An 11,727-nucleotide genomic window follows, 5' to 3' on the forward strand; every position below is an offset into this window, starting at 1 on the left:
TAAACTTTTGTTCAATTTAACAGAAAATGACACTTTGAGTTATTTTAATTCTGAGAAGTTTGCAAATATTGATTAATCTTTGATACCAAAGGAAGCTAGAGAAGGAACTTTACAAAACCGTCGTACGAGGAATTCTAGCAAATTCGTATTTTAAATAAACGACTTAGTTATCGAAAATCGAGGGTTTATTAGTTTTAATTATAAAAAAAAATTACACATTATTCAATTATTAATGAGAAATTTATCTAACTAAAGACCTTTTTAGAATTCTCTCACACAATCATGAATCTTGACAAATAAATAAAACATTCTTATTATACATAGGTCAGTTTTTTGTCGCTCACACGGCCGGTTTTTTAGGTGTCGGCCCTTCGCTGCCGTTATCTGCTTCTTCAATTTTTCTTTTTCGCTTCACCAAATGGGAAATGTCACTAACTCGGGCGTTCCCATTGGAGTTACTGCTGGCTGCTTCCTGTTTCTTTGTTGATTCAGTAATAGCCTCAGTTACTTTTTTAATCGCCTGTAAGAAAAATGCTACGGCTCATAATTATGTAATTATTTCAGAATGAGCAGATGCGGCAGTGACTTAAGTCCTGACTTGAAGTGAACGATAAATGAGCTGATTTTTTTTTTGAGAATATTAATGCACATCTATTAATCACACACACGTACAGTTAAGAATTAAAAAAATATATTCCACTTACATTTTTCTTTATTGTTAAGTAACGAAAGAAAGAGACAAAAACCGATAATCAAGGATAAGGCAAAAACGACCACGGCATCTAAATTTAAAGCAAAAAAAGTCACTAATGACTCTCTGATTTTTTTAATATGTGAGCCCTAAATGAGCTATAAAGGAATAGTTCGAAAAAATATTAAAGTTCAACATTCTGCCTTTCTTCATGGCGCATTGTTTGAATGTTGTTTTGAGCTCAACAAATTACTAAACTAATTATATTTTTGGGCTTAGAATAAATTGTTAAAATCTGGCTGCAAGAAAAAACCGAACAACCTGTATTTTCTAATTAAATTAGAACATAATGATAAAGATACCTAACAAACCACTGGAAAGTTTCTTGCTCTACACAATTAACTGGAGATGTAATTTGTGTAATCTCTTGCAATTTCTGAAATCCCAAAAATTACCCGGAAATCTGAGATAGCTTGTAATGGATACAGGCTAAATTAATTATGGTTAATTCATAGGAATTAACCATAATTAATTCACTGCTAGAAGTTGTGAATAAATAGCATTACAGACCCCAAACACGGACAAAAGCAAAAATTATAGGGTAAGATGGTTAATACAAAACAAAAAGGAAGAACACAATTATTTTTAATCGCCCTTATACAAATTCTCTTTCTTCTTCCGAAAAATCCCATCAAGTCTCTAAAATTCTTTCTGTAATGATATATGAAAGGCACAAAACTATTACAAAATAAAAAGCTCTCTATTATTAATGCAAACTGTTTATTCCAACAGAACCGATTAAAAGCAATACAAAAAAAGCACAGACGTTTATAAAAAGGCACACACGATTACAAAACTTGGAAATAATAATTTAAAAAAAAAATTAGGATCGATAACTTGGACCTATTTGGAACAACTGAATGAGGATTACTACTCGTTTTCATTACCCTCTTTATTATCAGCCTCATTAACCGTTAATTTATTAATTCTCTCCTCAACTGAGGACTCCCTAGGGGCACGTCTAACCTCAATCACATTCACCGATTCTCGATTATCGAATTTTATTTTTTTGTGTTTCAAACAGTTAACGATTTCTTTACAGACACATACCTCGTCTTTATACACGTGCATATCCGCGATTTTGTCCTCGATCTCCGGAATTAAGCCCTGGATTTCTTCTATTTCATCGTCATGTTCTTGCGTTGGCGGTTTTATCTAAAAAAAATCAAACAAACCAAAAAACCGCTGTAGCTGATTTGAATTTGAGGCATGGGAACGTTAAATACCTCTTTTAAAGTTGTGATTCTATTTTTTAGATACTCTAAAGAATTAGTGAAGCTTTGAATGGCCTCGTCCATTTGAGAATTCGTCGAATAGGCCATTCCTAGTTTATATAGAGTCTCCGCCACAGTTCTGCTGTCCTTTGCAAAAAGTCCCTTTTGGAGTTCGAGGCCTTGTTTTATGTCGTTGATGGCCGATTCGAAATTTTCGCTTTCAAGCGAGACTTCGCCGAGGACGATTAGGGCTTCGGCCAAACTTTTCTTTTCGTCTAAACACATCACTATTTACCGAGGCACACGAAACAACTTTACTGCAATAACTTACCTAATTTTTGGAAAATCTGCTTGGCAAATTCCAACACTTCCCATGCCACCTGCAAATCACTGGTAACATCTTCGCTTTCCTGTTGATCATCTGAAGGTTCGGCTCCGTCACCTTTACTTGTTGAAGGTCCGGGATCATCACTGGAACTGGAGAGTAGATTCTCAGTCTCTTTTGTCTCTTCTTTGCCATTTTCTGGCTCGCCCTTGCCTGACACTGACGACGAAACGTTGTTTTCTTCAGTCTTGGTCTCTCCTGCGTCTTCAGACCCTTCAACGCATTACAACAGTACAAAAATAATATTTTGAAATACTAAATTTAGGATATACCAGTACAGAGAACAACCAAATTCCAACGGCTTGAGGTTAAAGGAAATCTTAATTTAAATCAACTAAACAAACTAAGGATTAAGATTAAAAAAATACCTTCTTCTTCTTCTTCCTCCTCCTCGTTCTCGGATTCTTCGTTTTTCGGGAGGGCATCACCTAAAGCTTCGCTTTCTTCCCTTGAAAGTCCCAAAAGCGCTTTGCCGTAAAACAGATAGATTTCACCTAGAGACTCGTGCATGTCGTCTTGGTGCTCATTGACAAGAAGCTCGGATGCCTTACTAAGAGCTGCAACTGCCGCTTCGTAATTTTGGAGGATGTAGGCACGAACTCCTAATAAGCGAATAGAAAGTTGTATATTTGGTGCTAAGTTTAAGAGTCTATAATTTAGGACAAAGAGTTATTAATCCCCCTGGAGATTGTTTCAAAAGACCGATAAACAGAGGTGTAGAATCTTAACCAAGGATTAGATAAGAAAGACGACAAGAAAAGAACTGAAAAAAAATCGTTATTTATAAATAATGAACCTGTGGCCAATGGCTTTAATGTACTGGGTGCCACATTAAATTCCTATTCTTAATAAGTGATTCATACGTTGATACTTTTTTTAAAGTGTGAATAGAAGTCATACAATATTTTCAAAAAATTGTAAAATAAAAAAGTTATATCAATTTGGCACAAAATGCATTACTCAATTATTTAAAAATAATCCAATGATAATGTAAAGTAAAATATTTAAATGCGAGTTTTTTATCTCCTGGATCTTCTTATATTTTTGTGTCTTGTTATTGCCACTTTTTTATTTTTCTTGCGTTGAGACGTTTTAATTTACACATTGGTAAATAAATTTAACTTGAAAAAAAAAAAAAAAACACACTAGTGCATATGTTGCTTATTTACGGGGAGTATCATCACAGTGCAACAGTAGGAACATGGTTGCATTCAGCAGAATGTTGTGTTGAACTTCATGCTGGCAAGTTTAAAAACATTCTTTAAATTAGTTAGAATTGTGGACTCATTTTGTAGTAAATAGATGTAATTTGCATAATTTAATAACTTCTCTATTTAGTTAAAAAAAAGTATCAACTTATGTCTCACCATCTATTTAAATTTTTAAGGGTACGTTAAAAATAGAAATGCCCGACATTTTCAGTTGGGTCTTAAATGCTTTAGAACACGTTTTAAATTTGAATAACTTGTAATTTTTAAACCTTCCATCACCACCTTAATGAAACACAAAAAATCTTGCTCAAACAAGTTTGTTACAGGTAAATTTATGAGGATTTCCATGTTTGCGTGTTCCATCTAATATAATAAAACCGTAACGTAACGCTCGTTTCATACTAAGGGTGAAGTGACGCTCACGTTTATACTCGTGAGTGAGGAGCCGAAACAATATGGACGTTCCATCATAAGGATGAATAAATAGAAAATTATTATTGTACATTTTTTTTACAAATATCTTACTCGTGGCGTTCGAAAGTACCAGGTGAAAAGTGGTAAAATGAAAGAACCAGAAGCGGGCCCCAATAATGAAAAATTCGTACCTAAATACCTCATCCACCATAAAAACTAGACTAACTACATTTTAATTTCCTTTTTCCGAGCTCTATTCGCCCAGCGGAAAAGTGAATTTTCTGGATCTTTTTTAACCCAGGCATAGACAAACATGTGTTTCGATTTATCTGCAAACTGTCAACTCCATTTTACAGCCTCTGGAGGGAACCTCCCTTCAAACATTTAAATACGATAAATATAGTAATATACAATGCTCTTTTTAACGCCGCTCAGCCGGCATTCGTGCGATATCTAGGTATGTGCCCAACCCAAAACTACACCAATGTGGTACCTCCCGCATTCACCGTTGTGCCAAATTTCAGCACGTTTGAGACGCTATGGCACTCAAGGAGTTTGAAGATACAAATTTTAAGAAAATGATATCTTTTTAATTTTGCACGCTACTAGTATCAAAACCAATAAAATATATTTAAATAATAAAAATTAATCAAAACAAATAAAAAACAAACAAAAAATGGCAAACTGCAAACACCGCAGTGCCAATCATTGGAGGTGTATTAAATTTTAAACCACCCGAGCCCCCAAAATTTGGAAATGGCGGACGTTCAAGAAACCAGAGGCGCTGGCCGAGCGACGCGGCATCGGCGAGTCCGTTGGTTGCTGGATCGACCACGTGACTGCACTTCGACTGAGCAGATCAGCTAGAGAGCGTTAAGCGATCAATGTTCAGCTGTGCCATCACTGACACACACCTCCATCTGATGTTCATTAAAAAACTCGTATATAGCGCGAGCGTGTGATTTCGATTAGCGGCTAGATGTTATTCGCGGTTAGATAGCACTTGTACCGCGACTTTATACGGTAAAAATAGCCAACCGAACGTGAAACTTAAAGTTACAACTATTGGCCGCGCGGTTATTAGTATCGAATGTAGACTTAAAGTTAATTGAAAACAAAATATGGTTGACATAAATAAATATTTACAATACATTTTTTCCACATACCTTGGCCAAAAAGTTCTTTCGGGTCGTTGCATTCTGGATCTACACTCACATCCGCCATCTGAAAATACATGTTATATAGGTACAAAAATTAATAAACCTTCTAATATCGCATGAAATAGTAAACTAAATACCTTTTTCGACATTTATGTGAGTAAATTATGAGAATTCATCTGAAATTAACGACACCACAATCGAATAGAAACTGAAATTCTTGATAGGAACAAAAAATGTATATGTTTCATTGAGCTTGAGAATTTAGTAAATGTACAAATTTTTTTATTTTCAGAAATCTACTGCTCGCATACTGCAACGGAATCAATTGAACAAAAGGCACAAGGCCGCTTTTTCTATACGGTTCCAACCCTTTCATTTAAACATTTTCTTATACATAACATACAGCGTTGCCATTAAAGGAATTTAAAAAAAATATACAAAATTGATACTTGATATTAAGTACACTTTAGAATATTCTTAAGCCTCATATTGCAGACTTAAAAAACCCATTAAAAAATAATTAATTTTACCAAGTCATTCCTTCAAAATAGTCATATCCAAAGTGTGTCCAAGAATGAAAAGTGGATACGTGTGTCTTATTTACAGTTTTAAAGGCTATGAAAACACGAAATCAATAATAAATGATAAACTATCCACAACGTGACAACACGGCCTTTATTGAGGCAGCGCACTATCCGAGCTTTCCAGAAACCCCGTTTCCAGTTTTCTGGCGAAGAAACGGTCTGTCGAACGATTGCCGAACGAAAAGGGTACAAATGACGCAGATTTCGCAACAAAACCGGGCAGTGGTGATATGGTTTCAGTGTAAAAATATTGTGTAGCAAAAAATAATAGGTAAATTTCAAATAATAATATTGTATCTTCAAGAACAAATAAATCGTGATCAAAAGCGAAAAGAAGTATGGTGAAATCACTACAATGATTTTTTAGGATTGTAGTAGTTCTATTTCTGGAGGATAAATTTTAGTGTAGTTCTGTTCAAACTCAATTTCACATCTTAAAACCCTATTTATAGGGATGATGTTTCAGCGAGAATAATTTATACCTAATGGTGTTTGGCTTTTACATTTATATTTCACTACCGGATACACTTAAACAAAGAAACATACTATAGAATCAATTATGAATGAAATAATTTAAAAAAATATATAAATCTGGACAGAATGGCGGAGAAATAGGTGGTATAAAAATAGAATTCCCACGTATTTACTAACTTTAATCATCAAATTACATTTAATATTTAATCGAAAATTTATACATGTACTCATTGAATAAAACAGATTAATTATGAGACAATTGTTGTAATCAAATTTACAGGAAAATCACTTGGGTACACATTTTACTTTATTGCTATTGATAGGAGTTGTAAATATGGAGAAACTGTGCATAAAGTCCTTCGAAACTCAAGCATAAAATTCCCATATACGTCTGTACTTGCTGCTTCAGTAAAAATGATACTTTTAAATTTTTATTTGGAGCAACCTATATAGTCTTACTTTATTCCATAGGTCTTGCATTTTTCAACAATAATTATGCTAATTATCATTCCAAGTACTACTATGTCTATGATTGATTTATGTCCAATCTTACTTCCAACGAACATTGTAATAATTGCAAAGCTCCCCTGCTCAATAACAGGAATAACGACCCCTACCCCGAAGCCCCAGTTTATCGTTCTACTTTCCATCTTGAGGCAAAAACCTTTTAAAATGTCATCTTGGTATTTAAAAATGCATGAGAATGGATCCTAACACTGTTGCCATCAGGTCTTATGACTGACCCAGATGAACTAAAGAACAATTGTTTAATTAGTCATAAAGCTAGATCAACATGTCGCGTGCTCCAGTTCCTTTAAATTAAAGGTCGAAGAGAAGGAATTTTATAGATTTACTTTTCGCGGACCTCGCAAACATGGCAATTTAGCAGGCAAATGGCACAAGGTGGGACTAGCTTGATGCCGTCTAACTTTCATATTCCCAGAAATGATTTTCATATTTACTCTTTTTATTTAATTCAGGTCAACGCAAAATTCTCCAAACTGACCCCTTGTCTTAGAAGGTCTGGCGCGATTCATAAACTGGAGGGCGTCAGCGCCCAAGGGTGCTTTGGGCGACTACGATCTCCTCATCGTGGACTACGATCCTTTATTGATGGACGGCAACGTCGCGGGAGCGAGCGGCAACACCGGTGCGGAGGACCCTGAGGAGGCCAACTGGAATTGCACTGTTCATCCCAGTGTGTTTTTCTTATTGGGTAAAAAACTTCACAGCAAAAAAATTCAAAAATTTACTATTGCTTTAGGTACGTTGGTTTTAACTACTTGTGCCACGGGGATGCTATGTGCTGCCATTATGACGGACCACTGGGAGGAGGTTACGTGGAATATGAATCAGTTGGAGGCACTGGCTAATGGTACTGTGAAATTGCAGTGGTTACTGGACAGAACTGTAACTAGAGTGGATACACTTGATGATCGCACAATTGCGTTTTTGGTGCCTATGCATGGAGGGATTTGGACTCTCTGCCTAAGTTTAACCGGTAAACTCATTTGCAATTATCTTAAAATAGCACATTATATAATGTATCTTATATTTCAGATGAAGAAATAGACCTCTTAGGACGAGTAGGCTTTCCGTCCGTGCAACCTTGTGTCAATTATTTATCAGGTGGATCTGAAAGCATCCGGGGTTATGAGTCTAAAGCAGATTGGCAACATCGTAAGCCAACCCCTAAACACCACATTCTTACTTATGAATATAATTTTTGCAGGGATGCAAAACCTTTCAATCTCCTGCGCATTGGTTTGCTTAATAATTCTGGGCAGCGCAGCTTTAGTTGGAGCCTTCGGCGTGTTCCAGCATCAAATAAGCGCAGTCCTAGTCACTGGGGTCATGTATTTACTTGCAGGTAATTACTTTTATCACAACAACCCCAAGGAGTTGATAATGACGACTTTCAGCATCTTTCGCCCTATTTACCCTCACAATAATCCATTTCAAACGGCTGCACATTAGGCCTCACTCAGAACTTCATGAAGGCACTGTAGATGGAGTAGTGAGTTCTCAGGGAGGGAAGAGTATTAGCCAGTTATTTCCAGCCCGTATTTTTACTACCTCTTGGTCCCTGGATTTAGGCTGGGGAGGGGTGATGCTCTGCGTTATGACCTCTGTGCTCTGGATTCTTTTAAGCAAGATAATGAGGTTCAATCCGATAGCGTCAATGATTAACTGACATCAGTGGGTTTAGGTTTGTGACTCATGCAGCTTTAATAGAGCTTTAGTAAGTCGCAAATGCTTTGGTTTGGAGATAAAGCAATAGAAAATAAACTACTGTAGTTGCCTTTATTCACTTATGGAAGATGGAATGTATTTCCTTTTTAATATTTATATAAAGCACATTTTTTGGTATCCATTTTTTAAAATCCCTACACATTGTCTTCCTCTCATAAACTTTTGTTTGAAAATGGAGACATCAATAGAGACTGAAGTATTTTTAACCCAAGAATTAATTATATTTTAGCTAGAATATACATTAATATTTCAAAGGAATATTCGCTTACTTTTGATGATATTGTGCCTTTGTGTAATTCTATAATGTAATGCGTTTTTAAGATTATTTGTCCATGAATCTTTGCGCAATTTTCTAATAAACTCTTTGTTACTATTTTTCAGCTAAAAGATATTTTTGTACGCTAAAATTTATAATATAAAAAACCATTTATGCTTGTCAATATAAATTATAATTTTATGTGGCCTTATTCATTTTATAGTATTGATAAAGCATTGTTAAACTTGTTTAGAAATAAGTATATTCTATATTATGAAAATAATATTTTTACAAATTTGAAGCTTTTTAAGACATAAAAGGTGATGAAGTAAAAGGTAGATACAACTAGTATTTATGCTACGCCATTAAATCGGATGGCTCTATCAGGGCTACTGGATTATCAACAATAAAATTAGTAATGCAAGAAAAAAATCCTTTCCTGTTGAATTTTTAGAAATTAACGAATTGTTAGTTAAACAGTATTAGGAATGTTGATAGTTATTTGAGCATTAATTACCCATTAGCTTACTTTTGCAAAACATTCAGTTCCAACAGGGAGTGGAAAATATTTCAAACCCATTCAATTACTGATCTAAATACTGATTTTTTTTCTTAGTCTTATGAGAAATTTAATATAATTATATGTTTTTGTACCTATTTAAACACCATTTATTATAAAATAAAAAGGAGTGTTGCAATGCTCTACCTCTGGGTAAATTGCATGTTTCTGAAAGTAGGTATGTGGAGACGGGGGTTTTATGGCTGAAATATTATGAACAATATTTTTTTGTGTATTTTAAGTCTGATGCTGATGTAAGAACATTATACAAATAAAAGTAAAAGGTAATTTCATTAGTCATTTATTACCATTCAAGACCCTTGCAAAAAAATATTAGTAAGGTAGGTACTTGTTATTACAAACAGCTAATATCTATTTCAAAATGTTTGGCAGCACAAATAAGGGTCAAAAGTCATAGAGCCTCAATAAACCATATTCGTCCCAAAAACTATTGTCTGAATTGTTATTACATTTCTAATGATACTGGAATAATTTTTTATTATATATCAAACTTTCCCTTTCTTTAAATGCCATTAATACTACATTTCAGGGCCACTACCATTGTTGAAATGTTTGACCTATTGTGTTTCTTGAGTCCAGGTTGAATAGGACCTTAATTTGAGAAAATTACCTGTTTACAATGAAAACTTTCCTTAGTATTTGCAAATATTGGGAGTGCACAGTATTAGTCTAAAATCGTGTTTATTGGTGTTCTGCCAAACATTTTGAAATAAACTGTACAATTACAGAAGATCTGAAAAATGTACTAAAATTAGTGTCTCAAATTTTTGCCATAAAATTATAAATAGTTTGTTAAGACTGACTAAGTGAATTACATATATTGCAAATTATTCTAATGATAGATTTTAACAGTTCCATTTACTGTACCAGAAATAAAGTGAATTCTCTAGCATTGCTTGGGACCAAACTGCCCAATCAGAAATTCATTTGTTTACTTTGTTAGCCATGCTAATAAGTTTTCAAGGAACATCAGATTATGTGATAATGATGTATCTTTTTAAAAGAGAGAGCAACATTTTTTACACCAAAAAACTACTTGATTAGTTATTTTTCTAAATCATATCCTAGAGTAAGTCTAACTCCCTTTCAGTGCAATTATCCTCAGATTTTATTTATTTAAAGTTTCTATAACAATTATATGTAAGTTGCTTTCCTTTTGTTCACCAGTTTTCTACTTCTAACAGTAAAGTGTTATTTTATCTGATTTAACAATTTGAGGACATTTTTTAACATTTTGGCACCACAGAGTCTACACAAAAAGATGTTTGGGCTCTCAAAGTTTGTATGTCCTGCCTCATTCCATTGGGAAGTTAAATATAGAGAAGTTACACCAATTTGGGGTACTAAATATACACCACTCAGTAGCTAAAACTGTGTCAGAGATGATAAAATATGATTTTAACGAAAAACTCAAAATATCAATTAGTGTTCTTGAACTTTAGGATCAAAGATTCTGTTCATTCTTCAATCCCACCTGTTAACTGCAGTCAATTCAGCATGACTAACTTTAATGGACAAATACCAGTGGACACTAAAGTGTCAAAACTGAAATCGAGCACTAACAAGAAATTTTGTGGTCCTGAGGCTGGAACTGATCTACTTCATGAGGGTCAAATCACATGGTTCACATTCTGTGCCCTTAAAAACTTTAAGCATGGAGGCATGCATGACATCATTATCACTTTATGGTCAATTGATGCAGCATGGTTCAAAAATGTTTGAACTTTGATTATTAAGACAAATCGGCTAAAATCATTGTGAAAATATGCAATTTCTTATAGAAAATGTAAACGATAATTTAAATAATGGGTAACGTATGATCACTGTCGTGGCAACCAGGTTTCCTTGAAAAAAAAAACTAAGGGCACTTACCCTATAATTTTTCAGAAACAGGAGACCGAGAATTTGCTGAAAAACCGAAAACTTCGAAAATTAACTTAAAAACAATAACAATATAAAAATCACACCAAGATCTGGGACAACTAGAAAGCCGGAAAAAAGAAAGTCCTAACTAACATTTACTCGACATTGACATTAGTGACAAATTGGATAATCGTCGCGTTCCGATCACAATTGAACGATCAGCACAGATTCATGTGAACTGGATGGGTGATGAAGTAATTATCACCTAATAGAATTAAAATTTCTCATCGATTATTTAAAATTTATAATTAATTCTAAATCTAAACAATCGTTATGCTGGCATACTTAATGCATATTTGAGTTTGTAGTCAAGAGGTCATTATAATTGTAAAATGTCAACTCTACACTCACCCTTTACAAATGATGAAATGTACAGATTCCGACAAGACTCTCACTTTTAGAACGATAGTGTTGTACTCAAGATAGGAAAAACCTCTATATTTTAGGCTACCAAACGTACCCTAGGGACGATATAGCGTGAGATTCGAAGATAATTCTATGTCAGTCCCACTCATAAGTAAG

General features: G+C 34.3%; 2 protein-coding genes across 7 annotated transcripts; one reads left to right on the forward strand and one right to left on the reverse strand.

Annotated features, from left to right (window-relative positions):
- Positions 1–167: 167 nt before the first annotated feature.
- On the reverse strand, positions 168–11,304 carry Nasp (Nuclear autoantigenic sperm protein). 3 transcript variants are annotated; one of them, XM_066289486.1, is made up of 7 exons: positions 11,155–11,304; positions 5,142–5,199; positions 2,719–2,952; positions 2,297–2,563; positions 1,978–2,240; positions 1,802–1,906; positions 168–520 (listed from the first exon to the last, which is right to left on the reverse strand). In XM_066289486.1, exons 2-7 carry the CDS (start codon positions 5,197–5,199, stop codon positions 341–343), a joined length of 1,107 nt encoding a protein of 368 aa, XP_066145583.1. In that variant the 5' UTR covers positions 11,155–11,304; the 3' UTR covers positions 168–340. The 3 variants fall into 3 exon arrangements, with proteins under 3 accessions (XP_066145583.1, XP_066145582.1, XP_066145580.1); XM_066289485.1 differs by lacking the exon at positions 11,155–11,304 and adding an exon at positions 5,273–5,389 and having other exon boundaries at positions 2,722–2,952; XM_066289483.1 differs by lacking the exon at positions 11,155–11,304 and adding an exon at positions 5,273–5,387.
- Positions 4,898–9,570, forward strand: LOC136343088 (uncharacterized). Of its 4 annotated transcripts, XM_066289490.1 has the most exons (7): positions 4,901–5,220; positions 5,428–5,990; positions 7,174–7,409; positions 7,458–7,694; positions 7,754–7,873; positions 7,926–8,063; positions 8,116–9,569. In XM_066289490.1, the coding sequence occupies exons 3-7, from the start codon at positions 7,307–7,309 to the stop codon at positions 8,385–8,387; spliced, it is 870 nt and encodes a 289-aa protein (XP_066145587.1). In that variant the 5' UTR covers positions 4,901–5,220; positions 5,428–5,990; positions 7,174–7,306; the 3' UTR covers positions 8,388–9,569. The 4 variants fall into 4 exon arrangements, with proteins under 4 accessions (XP_066145584.1, XP_066145587.1, XP_066145585.1 ...); XM_066289487.1 differs by having other exon boundaries at positions 4,898–5,220; positions 7,174–7,694; positions 8,116–9,570; XM_066289488.1 differs by lacking the exon at positions 4,901–5,220 and adding an exon at positions 5,253–5,370 and having other exon boundaries at positions 7,174–7,694; positions 8,116–9,570.
- Positions 11,305–11,727: the final 423 nt, after the last annotated feature.

Source organism: Euwallacea fornicatus, chromosome 13 (assembly GCF_040115645.1).
Source record: "Euwallacea fornicatus isolate EFF26 chromosome 13, ASM4011564v1, whole genome shotgun sequence".
In the NCBI taxonomy this organism is placed as follows: domain Eukaryota; kingdom Metazoa; phylum Arthropoda; class Insecta; order Coleoptera; family Curculionidae; genus Euwallacea; species Euwallacea fornicatus.